This window comes from Staurois parvus, unplaced genomic scaffold, assembly GCF_062004578.1.
Source record: "Staurois parvus isolate SC_StPar_1 unplaced genomic scaffold, SC_StPar_1.0 ptg000205l, whole genome shotgun sequence".
In the NCBI taxonomy this organism is placed as follows: Eukaryota; Metazoa; Chordata; class Amphibia; order Anura; family Ranidae; genus Staurois; species Staurois parvus.
The window spans coordinates 3,587,295-3,602,657 of record NW_028318001.1 but is presented as its reverse complement, the minus strand read 5'-3'; the positions used below and the strand labels follow the sequence as shown (position 1 = coordinate 3,602,657).

Here is a 15,363-nt window from a genome sequence, read left to right as displayed (position 1 = left end):
TTTGTTTTCAATAAAACCTATGGCCCGCATACTTCTTCCCTGGTACATGCAGCAATTCATTTCTGACATATTTTCCATTCAGCTTGACGTAGTGAAGCTTTTACATTATGGAATTCAAGAAAATATGTCAGTTATTATGTATTTATGCATTTAGAGGATATGTGCACTTTCAGTACTAATTCACTATTTGCCCTGTTTCCTGCAGCCTGTAAATCAAAAACTCAATGAGGTGTATTATGTGCTGAAACTAACAGTGAGTTTAAAACACTGTAGTGTTTCCCAATTTTCCATGTTCTATGTTCCTGCTGTTTTGGTGTTGAGTAAACTGCTACCAGCTATCACTAGAGAGCACAATTAGAGAAAAGCAGACAGTAGCTCATTTGGTCCAGTACAAAACCAATCGGCAGCTCTCCTTTCCCCACAGATGAGTTTAAAGAGAACACTGTAAGGCTGCAGGACAAAGTGTGAAACTAGGCACACGTATTATATCCCAAAAAGTTGTTTATGAAAGCAAAAACAGATCCTTTAAATATAGCACAAATTCATGCAAATATTCAAACTAGAGCATATACAGAGGTTCAGTATAAAAGTTAAGAACGGAGGTGTAATTATTGTGTTGGATTCAGGAAACCACCCAGATGTTGAATTTAATTTTCAAACTAAAGCATGCTTTATCAACATGGGTATACTAAATACTTAAAGTGTTACTAAACCCAGGACCCTGCATTCACTATATCTGGTCTCCCACAGTACACACAACATGGAAATGCAATTATTTTAGTAAATATAAACTGCTAAATACCTTTTCTCATCAGCAGTTAGAGCAGTCTTGTGACTTCAGCAGAGCACTGGTTAAAGCTTGTAAGAGGAGTTTTCTTTCGGCTCTAGGAGGATGTGAAACCTCTGACTCTCTGTCTGGACAGTGCTGATTGGCCCTATGCTGATCACATGCACTCTCCCAAGAAAAAAAAACCTCTCTAGCAATACACACCAAACTGGGCATGTGCATGTGATCACGGGTTCAGTCTGTATCAGGTGATCATTTCAACAAGAGTAGGGACAGAGAAGAAAAGATCAAACAGCCTTTTTGCACAATGCAGAGGATTAACCCCTTAGGTTCCACAGTGAGTATAACAAGCATGCTTTACTGCATATCCAGACTGATTTTACTGTTGTGGGTTTAGTAACACTTTAAGACACAATAAAGACCAATGCAATGCAGAAAAAAGTCATAGGGTCACTAAGTTTTAATTTCTACAAATTGGCTTTAAGGTTCACACACATACTGAAAAGGACACTTTTTATATTTCTATATTTTTTAATTAAGCACATCTTTACACAATCACCTGTTCAGCCAGTGCTACCTTACCACCTCTCGCTCCTAAAGTGACATCGGAGGTCTGGCCAGTTTTTATCCACTAGATAGATAGATACATATGAATAGATTGCCCATGAAATAATAGAAACAAATGGTTGGTTGTTTTTTATCTGGTATCTAATGTCTACAGTCACCTGACTCCTCACAGTATAATAGTTTGTGAACATGTTTGCTAACTAAATATGTGATGTTACAGACGTTGAGAGTTGAAATGTTCTAAACAGCGTGAGCCTAAAAAAAATTGGTTCTTTGGAGTTGAGCAATGAAAGAGGGGACAGACATAAACCTTACATATTTTATGTATATACTGTATGCATTTAATGAAGTAATACTCTAAACTGGGCATAATTACGCATGAAAAAACATTTTAGTCTATTTGTTTTTTCAGTCATTAAACATAATATGACTGCCTTCATCTACCAGATCATGCTCATGTACATTGATTTTGCTTACATACAGCTTAAAAAAACTTTGTACACCGCCTTGAACATTGATAGCTACAGGAATTACTTGTACTTTCTTTTTAATCCCCAAAAAAGACACAATAACAAACTAACAAATTCTGTTATCTTCTGGGGGAAGGGGGTGATAACATGTTTCACCATAACCTGAAAGAGCTGTGTGTTTACTATTCTTTCACTAATGTGCAGTGGTGAATTAGGTGGCAGTGGAATGTAGGAAAACTTTTTGCACAACCGCCCCCCCCCCCCCCCAAAAGAAAAAAAACTGAAAGTGTTATTTATCTCTAAATTGTCCCCTTAACAAAATCCCACTAAAATGTAAGAAATGCAACAACCCCCTTCTTGTAAAAACACTTAAGCCAGCCATAGGTGGATCAAATTTGGCCGGTTCAGCAGGAATCAGGCATATTTCAATCATTTCTTTTTTTGTAAGAAAAAAGAAATGATTGAAATTTGGCCGGTTCAGCAGGAATCAGGCATATTTCAATATTTTCTTTTTTTGTAAGAAAAAAACAAAAAAAAGAAATGATTACTGGCTATAGCCAGCAACAGTGGTCATTGTATTCTGATGAAGGGGAAATCTACAGCTGTCAGAATGCAATAGCACAGCAGGAGGGGTTCCCTTATCAACATTGACTGTGTTGATGGGAGAATCAAGCAATTTTCTTTCCTTAAACCCATGGTTTGAAAAATTCAAACATGCATCACCTACATCTGCTCAACTCTCCTAGAATAATAGACAAAACCTGATATCTGCTGTGTATCTACAATGTGTCATTCTTTCCTTCAGACAGGAGATGTTACTGCGCATGTAGAAAGTACAGTATATGAGTTGCTGCACCACTAAAATATAAAATACCTTGTGATCTAGATGGTGGGGATACTGAAGTGTACACAACTCTCTTTCTGATTCTCTCTAGAGAGCAACCATGACTCACATGACAATAGTTAATTATTTTGGTTGTCTAGCTTGAGATACTGTAGGTGCTCATTTGCATAATATGTACTTGGACAGATATTATCAGGAGCAAAAACATTTACAATACTATAGCTTTACGCTTGTGGTAGTATCTGAGGACCCTTAAAGAGCCACAGTTTTGATGGAAAACAATATGTGAACCCTACTATCTAGTATCTAGAAAAAACATCTTTTTTTTTCCAAAAAAAAGTTTGTTTTATTGAAATTTAAGCTTCAGGTACAAATGTTGCACAGTAACAAATAAGTGAAACAGTACAGTCATTACAGCAATTGAAATGTAATGAGACATTCAACACATAAATGTGAGGGGAGAGAAAACACAAAGAACAAATTATCAACATATTGTCAAATGTCTTGGTGAATAGCACCTCCATACACTATTTGACAGTGACATATGGAGTAATATGATTGCATGTCCAGCTTCTAGTATCCCTAAGGAGTCGAAAGGGAAATCTCCCCCTGTTCCTTTCCTTCAAAGCTCTCATAACCTAGTGGGGTGGATATGCCATCTGATCTGGGCAGTAAGCACATGAGTACATAAGCAGTTCGGGGAGCTCATATGATTCTGGGCTTAGAGTAGACCTATTGCACTCTGACCAATGCTGCCCCCTGATTGGGAAAAACCTTCTTTAGTAACTGTTCTCCACTAAATATTTTAAATAATTGCTGATTAGAGTTAAACTGATTTTTTAGAATATATTTGTGATTTAAATCTGGCCTGATTTATCATTCCAAAATACAAATTTTCTAATTAAGTCATATTTCTGTTAATTTGCTCTTTTTATTTAAGTCTGTTCTTTTATTACGTTATCAAAAATCTATTAAAGTGTATCCATACCTGAAACATTTTTTCAGTTTTGGACAGAATGGGAAAAATTAGAACCTCTTTCAGCTTTTACTGCTATCCGCTCAGTTAGAGAGATTTCCTTTTACTTTCCATACTGGGGAGAAAGTTTTACGAGATAGCAAGAAAGGAGAAAATCTGACAACAATAAAGTGACAGAAGTTCTAGCATTCCCCTATTTAACCAAAATAAATAAAAACAAAAATACTTCTGTCTGTGTTACTGTAAATGAGATTCCCCTTGCTTCCTGTTCTGCAGACAAACTTTTTACAAGACAGAAAGTGAAAAAATCTCTCTAATGACAGAAAATCTAATAGAGTTATAATCCTTCCACGCTCTATCCAAAAATAATACAAAAAATGGCTATAGATACAATGTTGACTTTAAGACCCAACCCATTTCCTTATAGGAAAATAGCAAATAAACAACAGAATAGCTTAAATTAAAAATGCATTCTGGAATGGCCAAGTCAGACCAGACATCAATCCCAAATAAACGTGGCATGACATGAAATACGCTGTTTAAACAAATCTGCTCAGCTTCTTCAAGAACCATTTAGGGGAGAAAATAGTTTCTAAAGCGGGTTTTCCTGGTTGTTTTTGATACAATTTTGATAGCAAGCTGTTGTCCTGAGGCAGCAAAGCAAATGGAAACAACCATTCCCCTTTCACCGTGCATCATAGTTGTAATGATGTTTTGGTGTGTGAGCTTTTACATACTTCCAGTATACATAATACCGCACAATTCCGACAAACAATTTACATTTTCTTCATCAACAAACACTGTCCTCGAAGCATTGTGGAGCATCAAGGTGGTATTTGAAATATGATGGACCTCTGGAATCCTCCACTGAAGGTGTTTTTCTTTTACTGGATACATGGACATAGAGTGCTCTTTGCTGTTACCTTGCTGATTTCTCTCCTTCGGTTTTGAACACAGTGCTTTTTCTGTTATCTTTGATGCTCACTGATAGGCAGAGTAGAATAGTGCCATAATTCCTGCACTCCTAAGCCCGGTACCCACAGGTAGTTTTTTTTTTTCATTCAACCTAGCAGGCTGAACAAAAAACATCTGAGGATCTCACTGTGCTAACTACGTAATGTTAGTACAGTGATCTCCTGCTAAGCTATTGTGTTCTGACAGGGGGACTGCCCCCTCAGCAGAACACATCAGTCAGCACTCGCAGCCATTGGGTGTGAATTCTGATCAGATTCTGTGTGGCTGCTGGTTTTCTGGCATGCCAATTTAACAGAAGCTAAATATTAGGTCAGCTTCTGTCAGATAGGCTGCTGTACACAGGGCAGAATGTCAGCCAGTTTAGATATTCAGCCCCCGTGTACCAGTCTTTAGAATAATTTACTTACTATTCTCAGAACATTGGAAACACTTTATAGCCTCTTTCCTCTTTATGCATTTCTCCAATGCTTATTCTAAGGTCCTATTGTTGGGGATTTGTTAACATGGCTTCAGTCAGATGGTTTTGATTTTATTACCTTTAGCTACTCCAGTTAGAGGGTTAAGAAACTAATTAGATATATGGGTGTCTGTGAGAAGTGTTGATATTTTTATGGCATTAGGCATGAGAAACACTATGTTGTCCAATACCCAGCCAAATTGTTTTGGGTATAAAAGACTCTGGGAGACTATGGGTTATCGTGCTTTTTTTTTTTTTTTTTGACCAACAAACTCATTTTATTACACCTGGAAAACTTACACGGGGCTGTGTGTTACACAGGCCATGCACGTATCGAATTCCAAACAAATCTTCCCTAGAAAATCAGAAATTTTGTGCATTTTTTTGTGGCAAAGAATTTTCTTTTCTTTCCAGGTCCTCGTTTCTTTTGCAATTATATTTCTCACATGATTCTCCCATCATTGATTAGAAATTAGTTCGCTTTTAAAAAAAATTCCAATATGCCCAATCACTCAAATTCGATGGTTTCATTAAAATAGGCTGTTTCTGTGGCCAATGGTGCGAAACTCGAACGAAAATTCTTAGAAAAGATTTTCGAAAGAAAACTATCTCGGAATTTCGACCCATGCACGGCCGGCTTTAGGATAGTCATGGGGAAAAGCCCAACTTTTTTTTTTTATATTAACAATTTTTATTGGTTTTCATGAAATACAAACAGTATATTTCAAAAGGATAAGAAAAGAAAATAAACATAACAGAAAGATACATCGATGGCAAAATTAAATAGTGTCAGGACCAGCGGAGTCATAAATATCAATGTAAAGGATGTCAGGGCCTTGCAATGTGGGCCGGCATAGAAGAGGTGAAAGTATCCCATGGGAGCCAAATCATCTCAAATACAGCAAACGAACAACTATGTAGTGCAGTCAAATATTCCATCTGTCTTACATCAGCAATGAGTTTGTACAAAATCGACATTGAAGGAGGATTAGAGGATAACCAACACATAGGAATGCTTCTCCTGGCCGCGGTCAGCACATGTACAGCGAGTTTCCTGGATAATTTAGGTAATCCTGGGAATGGTAGACCCAGTAAGGTTATCGTGCTTTAAGTGAGCTTGTTATGGCTAAATATTAGGTCTGTCTTCAGGAAATTCAGTGTTGGAGGTATACAGGGTTATATAAGTGGGTTTGGTTGGTAATAATGAGAAGCATGTCAAATGTTAATCAGCTTCTTTGCATAAATGATCAAAATTGTATAAATATATCTTGAAATGTAAAGAATTTAACACTGGCAATGAAGGAGTAGCATCATGTCGATGAAGTCATGGCTTATCTCTTGATAGTAAGCTTACTATGCTATATTAGCAGCACTCTGCAAAGCAGCGGAGCCTGATTAAGGAAGGAATCATGCTGTGCAAGGCATTAAAGTGTTGATATGTAAAAAAAATAAAATAAAAGCATTATTGCAACTTATTTAAAAATATATGTATTGAGCCTTCATTGACTAAATATTGAAATTAAAGTGTATCTAAACCTAAAACTATCAATGGAGATGAACAAAGACAGACATGGTTTAAGTCCAACCAATGTGACAACCATGGTTCCCACCATAGATATAGTGAAGGAATGAGTGTGGCTATCCAGGTACAGAAACTATATTACTACCGGGAAAACCAGATTAAACTAAAGGGGAAAAAGCCCAAAAGAAGAAAAGTAATGCCTTCACCTAATTTAAGGACTTTCAAGATGCAGTGTATTTATTGTTTATGTTTAGATATTTTTTACATGATGTTTTTATCCCAGGAGCTCAGCATTAAGACATTTACGCAATAAAGCTATGGCAATGCCCTAAAATGCTGGATATGTTGTGTTTAATAAGACTGTTTAATCTTTGTGCCTTAAAGTTCAATTCATTAAGCAAAAAGAATCAATATAATGATGATTATTTTCAGCAAAAGGAGCTGAAAATAAGGATCACTTGTGTGAAAATAATGATTCCTATTGTATGCATTATAGCTTAGTGAATTGAGCCTTGTAATGAAGATCAGATCTCAGTTCAGGAGTCATTCATGCAGACATCCAGATAATTACAGAGATCAGAAACCTTTTCTTCCAAATGTATAAAGGTTTGTGACAAATGCTGCAATGTAATCTTTATGCAGGCTTTCAAATGAATCCTATAAAAAAAAACTAAGTTGAAAACATTTTAACTTGAAGAACAGCCCTGTTTTTTGACATTGATAATCTATTAGCTTAATGCTGCATACATTTGTGCACAACATCGATCCATTACAATGGAAAATGTTTTGCTAATAGCAATGATTTATTTCAATACTCATTAGTATTCTGCATTTACAATTCTTGGTCCATCAGAACTAAATAACAGATCTATATAACAATGCCCCTCAATCCCTGATATCAGAAATACAAATGAAAACCCCAGGCAGAAGCTCACTTTTCATGAATGTTTTATAAATGATTTAGTAATAGTATTATATTCATTGCTTACAAAGATGCCCTCAGCTTCCCTTATTTGAAGATAAGACAAGGTGGTATCTCAAAGGCATTGGATCAAAAGAATTACAGGTAAAAGGCTTTTTTTACTTACATTGTGCTTTGTGAGATTTGAAATATTAGATGATATAGATTGTAGCCACTCAATGCACTCATCAGCAGATAAACATTGAATTATTCCACTGCAAACACCATCTACCGCAGTGATCTGAAATGCATTCTGCCTGTAAATACAGAAATGATTTAAACACATTCAACTGAGACTAGAAAATAGTTACAATAACACAAACAAATGATGAAAGAAGATCATGCTTACAGCACCAAGCATATTTAAAATAAAAGACACAAAAATTATAATCATTCTGTATTTATTCAACTCATATAGTATACACATTTTGTTCTGCTGAACTTTATAGAGGAAACAAACATTTGCATTATTGTCTTAGGCACATGCACCCTGGGGTTAATTCAGATGTGTGGAAAGATGGTGGAAAATGCAGAATAATAAGGAAAATTGAAGTTAAAACCCACTCAAAAATGTGGAAATTCATCTGAATTCATACATGACAGATATCAGAATATAATGAGACCCTGAAATGGATCACAGCAGAGCAAGCATACCGACCAATGGGGCACAGGTTTACCAATTGTCCCTGTCCATCCTACTCCAGTCATCTGGCTAGCCTTTGTAGTACACTAACAAGATGTCATAACTGCACAAGACATACCACAGCTGGGTTGGAGAGGCTGAATGAGATGAGTGGGGGAGATCTGCTAAAACTGGAGCACTCAGAATCTGGTGCAGCTGTTCATGGTAGTCAATCAGTTTATAACGTCAGCTTGTTCAGTTAACCTTTGCAATAAAACCGGGAAATGGATTTGTTTCTATGCAGAGCTGCACCAGATTTTACACACTCCAGTTTTAGTAAATCTCCCAGTCTGTCAACTCATCATCAGAACACCTTTAACAGACAAATGGAAAATAGGGCAAACTGTCACCCTTCACTGCTAGATGTTTAGTTGTATCTGCACCGACCCATAATGAGAGGACTATAAGCACATGGTACACTATTCCACCCATCAAGGGCACAAGCTACAGTACTAGCCTCATATTCCCGCTGCCCTAGGTCATGGACTATGCTGGTTGTAGAGAAATCTGGCCTACACTTTCTGAAACCCATCAGGGAAAGGTAACAGAAAGAAAGTTACTATAGTCATACTGACTCTGCCTTCTACTTGTCCACTACCACTCAACTCGTTGGTTTATCAGTCTGTCAGTAGCAGGGAATCATAAAGCAGTGGGTGGAAAGTGTCAGAAGGCTTGTAACTTCACTAGCTCTTTCCTTATAAAGTCAGACACAATATTCTGTTGTTTTTCTGCTGCAATAGTTCAAAGACTGTCAGCATGTTAAAATCATGTAACCATGAGAACAAAGGTACTCCAGCTACAAAAAAAAAAAACAAACAAAAAAACCTATAGGTTGTGCAGGCAGCCCCAGATACAGGCAATAACAGTTGCCCTTAAATGAGTCTACTTGGGTGCACTTTTTTCCCACCTAACAGTACCTTCACAGTTCAGCTGAAGTTAAGTTTACCTAATGTGTTCTTATGACACAGCGCTAAGTTGCCAACTTTCCTATTTCCTCCAATGCATATAGTGCACTACTGTACATTCAAATTGTGACAACTAAATATACTTGGAGCCCGAGTTATAAAGCAATGGTGTGACCTTAATGCAGTCATATTACCACTTTGTGTTTTAAACTTGCCTCTTAGTAAATAAAAATCAATCAATAAGTCTAGAAGTATATTGGACCAGATCAGAAACACATTACAAGAGTCCTATATACTGTGTATTATTAGTCTTCTCACATGATAAGGTACCAACAAAAAACAAGTCTACTAGTCAATTCATACATTGATTGTGTCTCTACATTTCTTTTCTTTAAGCACTTCCCTTCAGGTATTCACCAAATAGTAACAGTGACCTCTAAATTAATAGAAAGTCTAATAGGTGCTAAGTGTAATCCTAAACTCCTCTCCTTTGGCCCAACATACAATCACTGGCTAAATCCTGCCACCTCAATCTCCATAACATTTCCAGAATTCACCCCTTCCTGACTAATGACACCACAAAACAACTTATCCATGCCCTGGTTATATCCTGCACCCTCCTCACTGGCCTACCTTTATATAGGTTATCCCCCCTTTAGTCTATTATGAATGCTGCTGCTAGACTTATACACCTTACCAACCAATCAGTGACTGCTGCCCCTCTCTCCCAATCCCTTCACTGACCTCCACTAGCCCAACGTATAAAATTAAAAATACTAACCACAATGTACAAAGCCACCCACAACACTGCCCCTACCTACATCATTAACCTCATCTGCAGATATAATCTAAATTGACTGCTCCGCACCTACCAAGTCATTTTGCTCTATAGCTCCCTTGTCACCTCCTCCATGCTCACCTCCAGGACTTCTCCAGAACCTCTCCCATCCTCTGGAGCTCCCTACCCCAGTATGCCTGGTCAGTCTGCACCCTGTCCGCCTTTATATGATCTTTGAAAACCCTCTTATTCAGGGAAGCCTACACCCTCCTCGACCTAAGAACTCTACTTGAATCACCTCCACCAGATAATCCCCCCCAGCTATCACCTTTTGTATCACCTCCCCATCCTTTAGATTGTAAGATCCATGAGTGGGGCCTTCCTATTCCCTTTGGATTGAACTGCATTGTAGTTGTACTGTCCCACTTTGTATTTTAAAGAGGTGCAAACTGTTGGCGCTATATTGATCCTGTATAATAATAATAATAGTTAAGAGGACGCTTTTTCTTTTCAGTTTTTCAACTGGTGCTTCTCCCAGAAGCAAAATTCCTACATTTGGTAAGATCCATTCTGGGTTTTAAAGCTTTACTTCTCTTGTTCCCATCATAAATAGAAGACTCTCCTAGTATAGTAAATTATTTTATTAAGAAAGTAAAAGCAACATGAAACTATTCACATGATAAAGTACATTATCAAACCTTGAAAACACTCCCTTGGAGTTGACAAATCATATTGATGCAAAGCATTAGAATGTCATTCCCTCACTGTGCACTCAACATGGTTCTAGTAGGACTTGCTCAAGAGCTCAGTCAATAATTGCATTCTATTTACTTGGTATCTTGCATATTTTTACACATTAACCAAAAAGCCTAGTGTATTAATCCTATTTTATTATTTTCCAACATATGGAAAATATATGGTACATATTCATATTAATATAATCTAACAACTGCTACTGCACACATGTCTGAGAGAAAATGGAACCAGGTGCTCAGCAAAGTATGAAGTACAAACAGTCCAATAAATAAGGCACTCACGGGGCTTGAAAGGTGAGCACATTGCGATGAAGTGTTATTTTGATATTTTGATGAGCCACATGTTTGTTACTATTATATATATATATGTTATTCTTTATTTATAAAACTTAGACTATTAGTTTTCAGTGTTCCAATTTTAAATGGTCTGTTCTGCTTGTGTCAATATTGTATCAAAGTTATAATAATGACAGGTATTGCAAAAATGATGCCAAACTATAAAGAATGTAACGCATGAAATAAACTACTTTATTGCAAATGGCTGTCATATGGAATGGAAAATAAATGTAAACTTTAAAAGGAGGACCTTTTATTACATTTATTTGTTTATTTACACAAGGAGCAAGTGTAAAATTCCATACCACCCTCTTCATCTTTCTTGGCAGATTTATAGTGCTCAGAGCCAGCCTATATTTACTAGAGGGAGTACTTTTCTATAGAAAACCTTTGCTTTTTCAGGTAGTAATGTATCCAGTACTTTATCTTTCTTGATGATATACCAATATTTTTTTTGACTATACAGTATTTAAATTGTTTATAATAGGAACTGAAATCAGTTACAAATCTACAGTAAGTTCTTCCTGTTCACTTGTATAGTCTACTTTCTTTTTTTTGCAGCAACTTTTTATTTCTGCTATTTCATGAACCTTTAGGATTTGTAAATGTTTTCTATTAGTTTTCATGTCTTAGTATAATGACATTAAAATTATTATAAGTATGGTATTAACTAATATATTATCAATAATAAGTGTATAATATTTCCAATTCATATGACAAAGTAAAAAAAATAAATAGAAAATAAATAATTACAAACTCAGTAATATGACTAAAGCTGAGGAGTTTTCATAAACCTTTAAATGGTTCTTATTTTATCCCCTATGACATATGTCTCCTTTACAGTGTTTTGTTTTTTGTTTGTTTTTTAAATAGTGCTTTATAGAACCACAGTTCTTTCTTAGTCTAAAAAACTGACCCCAAGGTATATTATTTATCCATTTGATGTGGTGGCAGCTGGAGACAGAGCTCTATGAAATCCTATCAGTCTCTTTAAAGAATGTCTTTTCAATGTTTCTCCTTCCTCTTTAAAGATAGTTAGATCTAAAAAATGCACACTTTGTTAACGACAGATAAACCTATTAAACTCAATTTCATTCAAATTTTCAAAATGTGCATAAATTGATATTTATCTAATTTCCAAATGGGAAAAAACAACAGTTCACTTGGTGGAGAAAAATGCTGATATAGAGCATTTTTTGTACACAGTTAGATGAGTTTAGGAGAGCCAGAATGCTCCAATCAAAAATGCAAACCAGAAGGTTTTTATTTACTTCCTCTAAATATTGGGCTTAAAATATGCCTCTAATCATCCTAATGTGCATGGACACATAGGATAACATTGAGCTGCTTCTACAGGCAAAACAAAATACTCCTGTAGAAGCAGTGATTTGGAAGCCAGTGTGCATGGAGCCTTGGGGAGATTATTATTATTATACAGGATTTATATAGCGCTAACAGTTTGTGCAACACATTACAAAATGAAGGTAGACATTACAGTTACAATACAATTTGGTACAAGAGGAAACAGAGGGCCCTGCTCTTTAGAGCTTACAATCTAAGAGGAAGGGTTGAGTGATACAAAAGGTAATAGCTGTGGGGGGTGAGCTAATGGAGGAAATAAAAGGCAGTTTACTAGATAGAAGCAGGATAGGCTCTTTAACCACCTCCTGCCCACCATATAGTCCAATGACGGGTGCAAGGTGGTTCTCTTGTTCTGGGAGGATGTCATATGACGTCCTCCCATTCTCATCGAGCATGCGCGGCTCAGGGAGCGCGCAGCGTGGAGATCTGCAGTGCGCTGTGTCCCTCGGACACAGCGGATCACCGATCACGGAAAGAGCCAAAGATGTTGGCTCGGTCATGTGATCAGCTGTGTCCAATCACAGCTGATCACATGTAAACAGGGAAATGTCGGTTATCGGCATTCCTCTCCTCTTGAGCTTTCACGCTGAGAGCTCAAGAGGAGAGGAGAGCCGGTAATCGGCTTTCCACGGAGGGGACATGTACACTGGTCATTAGGGCACTGGTGATCAATGTGCCCTGATGATCATTGTAGCCCCAGCAGTGCCACCTGTCAGTGTCCATCAGTGCCTTGTGCCAGTGCCCCATCAATGCCACATATCAGTGCCTACCAGTGCACATCAATGCCACATATCAGTGCCCATCTGAGCTGCCTTTCAACGTCACCCATCAGTGCCAGTCAGTGCTACCTATCAATGCCAATCAGTGCCACCTATCAGTGCTGCCAATCAATGCCACCTATCAGTGCCAGTCAGTGCCGCCTATCAGTGTGCATCAGTGCTGCCTATCAGTGCCGTGTCAGTGCCGCCTATCAGTGCCAGTCAGTGCCACCTAACAGTGCCAGTCAGTGCCACCTATCAGTGCCAGTCAGTGCCACCTTTCAGTGCTGCCAGTCAGTGCCACCTACCAGTGCCATGTATCAGTGCTGCTTTTCAGTGCCCTTCAGTGATGCCTGTCAATGCCCATCAGTGCCACCTACCAGTGCCTCCTCATCAGTGTCACCTATCAGTGTCCATCAGTGCAGCCTATCAGTGCCCACCACTGCAGCCTCATTAGCGCACATAAGTGAAGGAGAAAAATCACTTATTTACAAAATTTTATAACAAAAACTAAGAAAAAAAATTTTATTTCCAAAATTTTCAGTGGTTTTTGGTTTGTTTAAGAAAAAATAAAAATCCCAGAGGTGATTAAATACCACCAAAAGAAAGCACTATCTGTCACAAAAAAATGATAAAAATTTCATATATGTACAGTGTTGTATGACCGCGCAATTGTCATTCAAAGTGCGACAGTGCTGAAAGCTGGAAATTGGCCTGGGCAGGAAGGGGGTATAAGTGCCCTGTAGGCTAGTAGTTAAAGAGAAGGGTTTTCAGGGATCGTCTAAAGGTGGATAGATTAGGAGAGCATGGGAGGAGGTTACATGGGAACTAGAGAGCAGATGGTCTTGGGAGGATCGAAGAAAGCGGTTTTGTTGATATTTTGAGACCAGGTGGGTGGTGTACCTGGGGGAAGAGTTGTGGATGGCTTTGTAAGTTGTTAGTATTTTGAATTTTAGTTATTGGGCGAGTGGAAACCAGTGGAGGGATTGGCAGAGAGGAGTAGCAGACACTGAATGATTGGTAAGGTGGATAAAGCCTGGTAGCAGCATTCATGATGGACTTGAGGGGGGATAGCCTATATAAAGGTAAGCCAATGAGGAGGGAGTTGCAGAGATTCACTTTCTCTATTTGTCCTGCTTAACGATATTAAAAAAATATAAAGGAACAGAAAACCCTGCATTTTGGGGTGATATCAGAACAGGAAAAAAGGAAAAATCTTCCAATGGGGACACAAGTTCTAGTGACCCTGGTAACACCCCAGGATTCCCTCACTCTGGAGGGCTTCCTCCCACTTCCTGCTTTTTGCCTTCGGCTCTACTTTAAAATTATTGTGAACCCTCACTTTGTGAAACAACCCATCCAGTTTAAAATATAAATGAAATGCAAAACATTTGTGTATAGATATAAGAATACATTATAAATACATTTGTTCTTCCTTTTTTTAATAAGGGATCACATTCTCTTTGTTCTCAGCTACATAAGAGCTGGGGAAAGAGAAATAGCAGCACACTGAACTTCCCAGTAAAAGGCTGTGGATGGGGGAGGGCAGGCTGAGTTCCCAGCACAGCTATAGAACTGACCACAGTGTATTCCCCTTCTTAGTGTGGTCAATGTTTAATAGAAAAGCAGAGGGACTGACAGGAACACCAGGGATTTCACACAAAGGAAGCACTACAAAGAGAACAGGATACATGGCACAGCAGGAACATATCAGGAATATGAAATGTTGGGTTTACATATTCTTAACATTTATAATAAAATTCTATATTATATAATTATATCATGTTAATAACAGTTTTACTGGTATGAATTAGTAGAAATAAAATCACTATTCACAACTAAATTTATTTCACCAATGTGATACTAGAAGTTTGGAAATATAATAAAGCTGAGGTTAGCAACTCTTCTGGAACACAATGCTGCATGCACACTTTTGTTTTTATATCTATAATTTTGTTTAAAATATCTCTCTAAAATAAATTATTTTGCCCTTTTTTTTTAATACAGATCACTTCTGTTGCTATTGTTGCCTTTTTTGCCTTGACTTGCAGTGCATTTTTGGCTGTACATAATGCAGACATGAAATATATTTTTACTTTGCATGAAATTGCAGTATGTTGTTCTTCTTAGTCCCTTTGTTTAAATGCAGTGTTGGTCAATAAACTTTGGGAGAGAAGTACAGAGTTTTAATGAAAAATTTGTTCCATTGTTATTTACTACAACAAAGC

General features: G+C 37.4%; 1 protein-coding gene across 1 annotated transcript in view; it reads right to left on the bottom strand.

Moving 5' to 3' along the window:
• Nucleotides 1-15,363, bottom strand: part of SNTG1 (syntrophin gamma 1) — a 709,360-nt gene that overhangs the window by 69,407 nt on the left and 624,590 nt on the right. Inside the window, exon 14 of the mRNA XM_089678410.1 lies at nucleotides 7,687-7,816. Coding sequence (XP_089534536.1) covers nucleotides 7,687-7,816 — 130 coding nt within the window. The remainder of the gene's footprint in view (nucleotides 1-7,686; nucleotides 7,817-15,363) is intronic.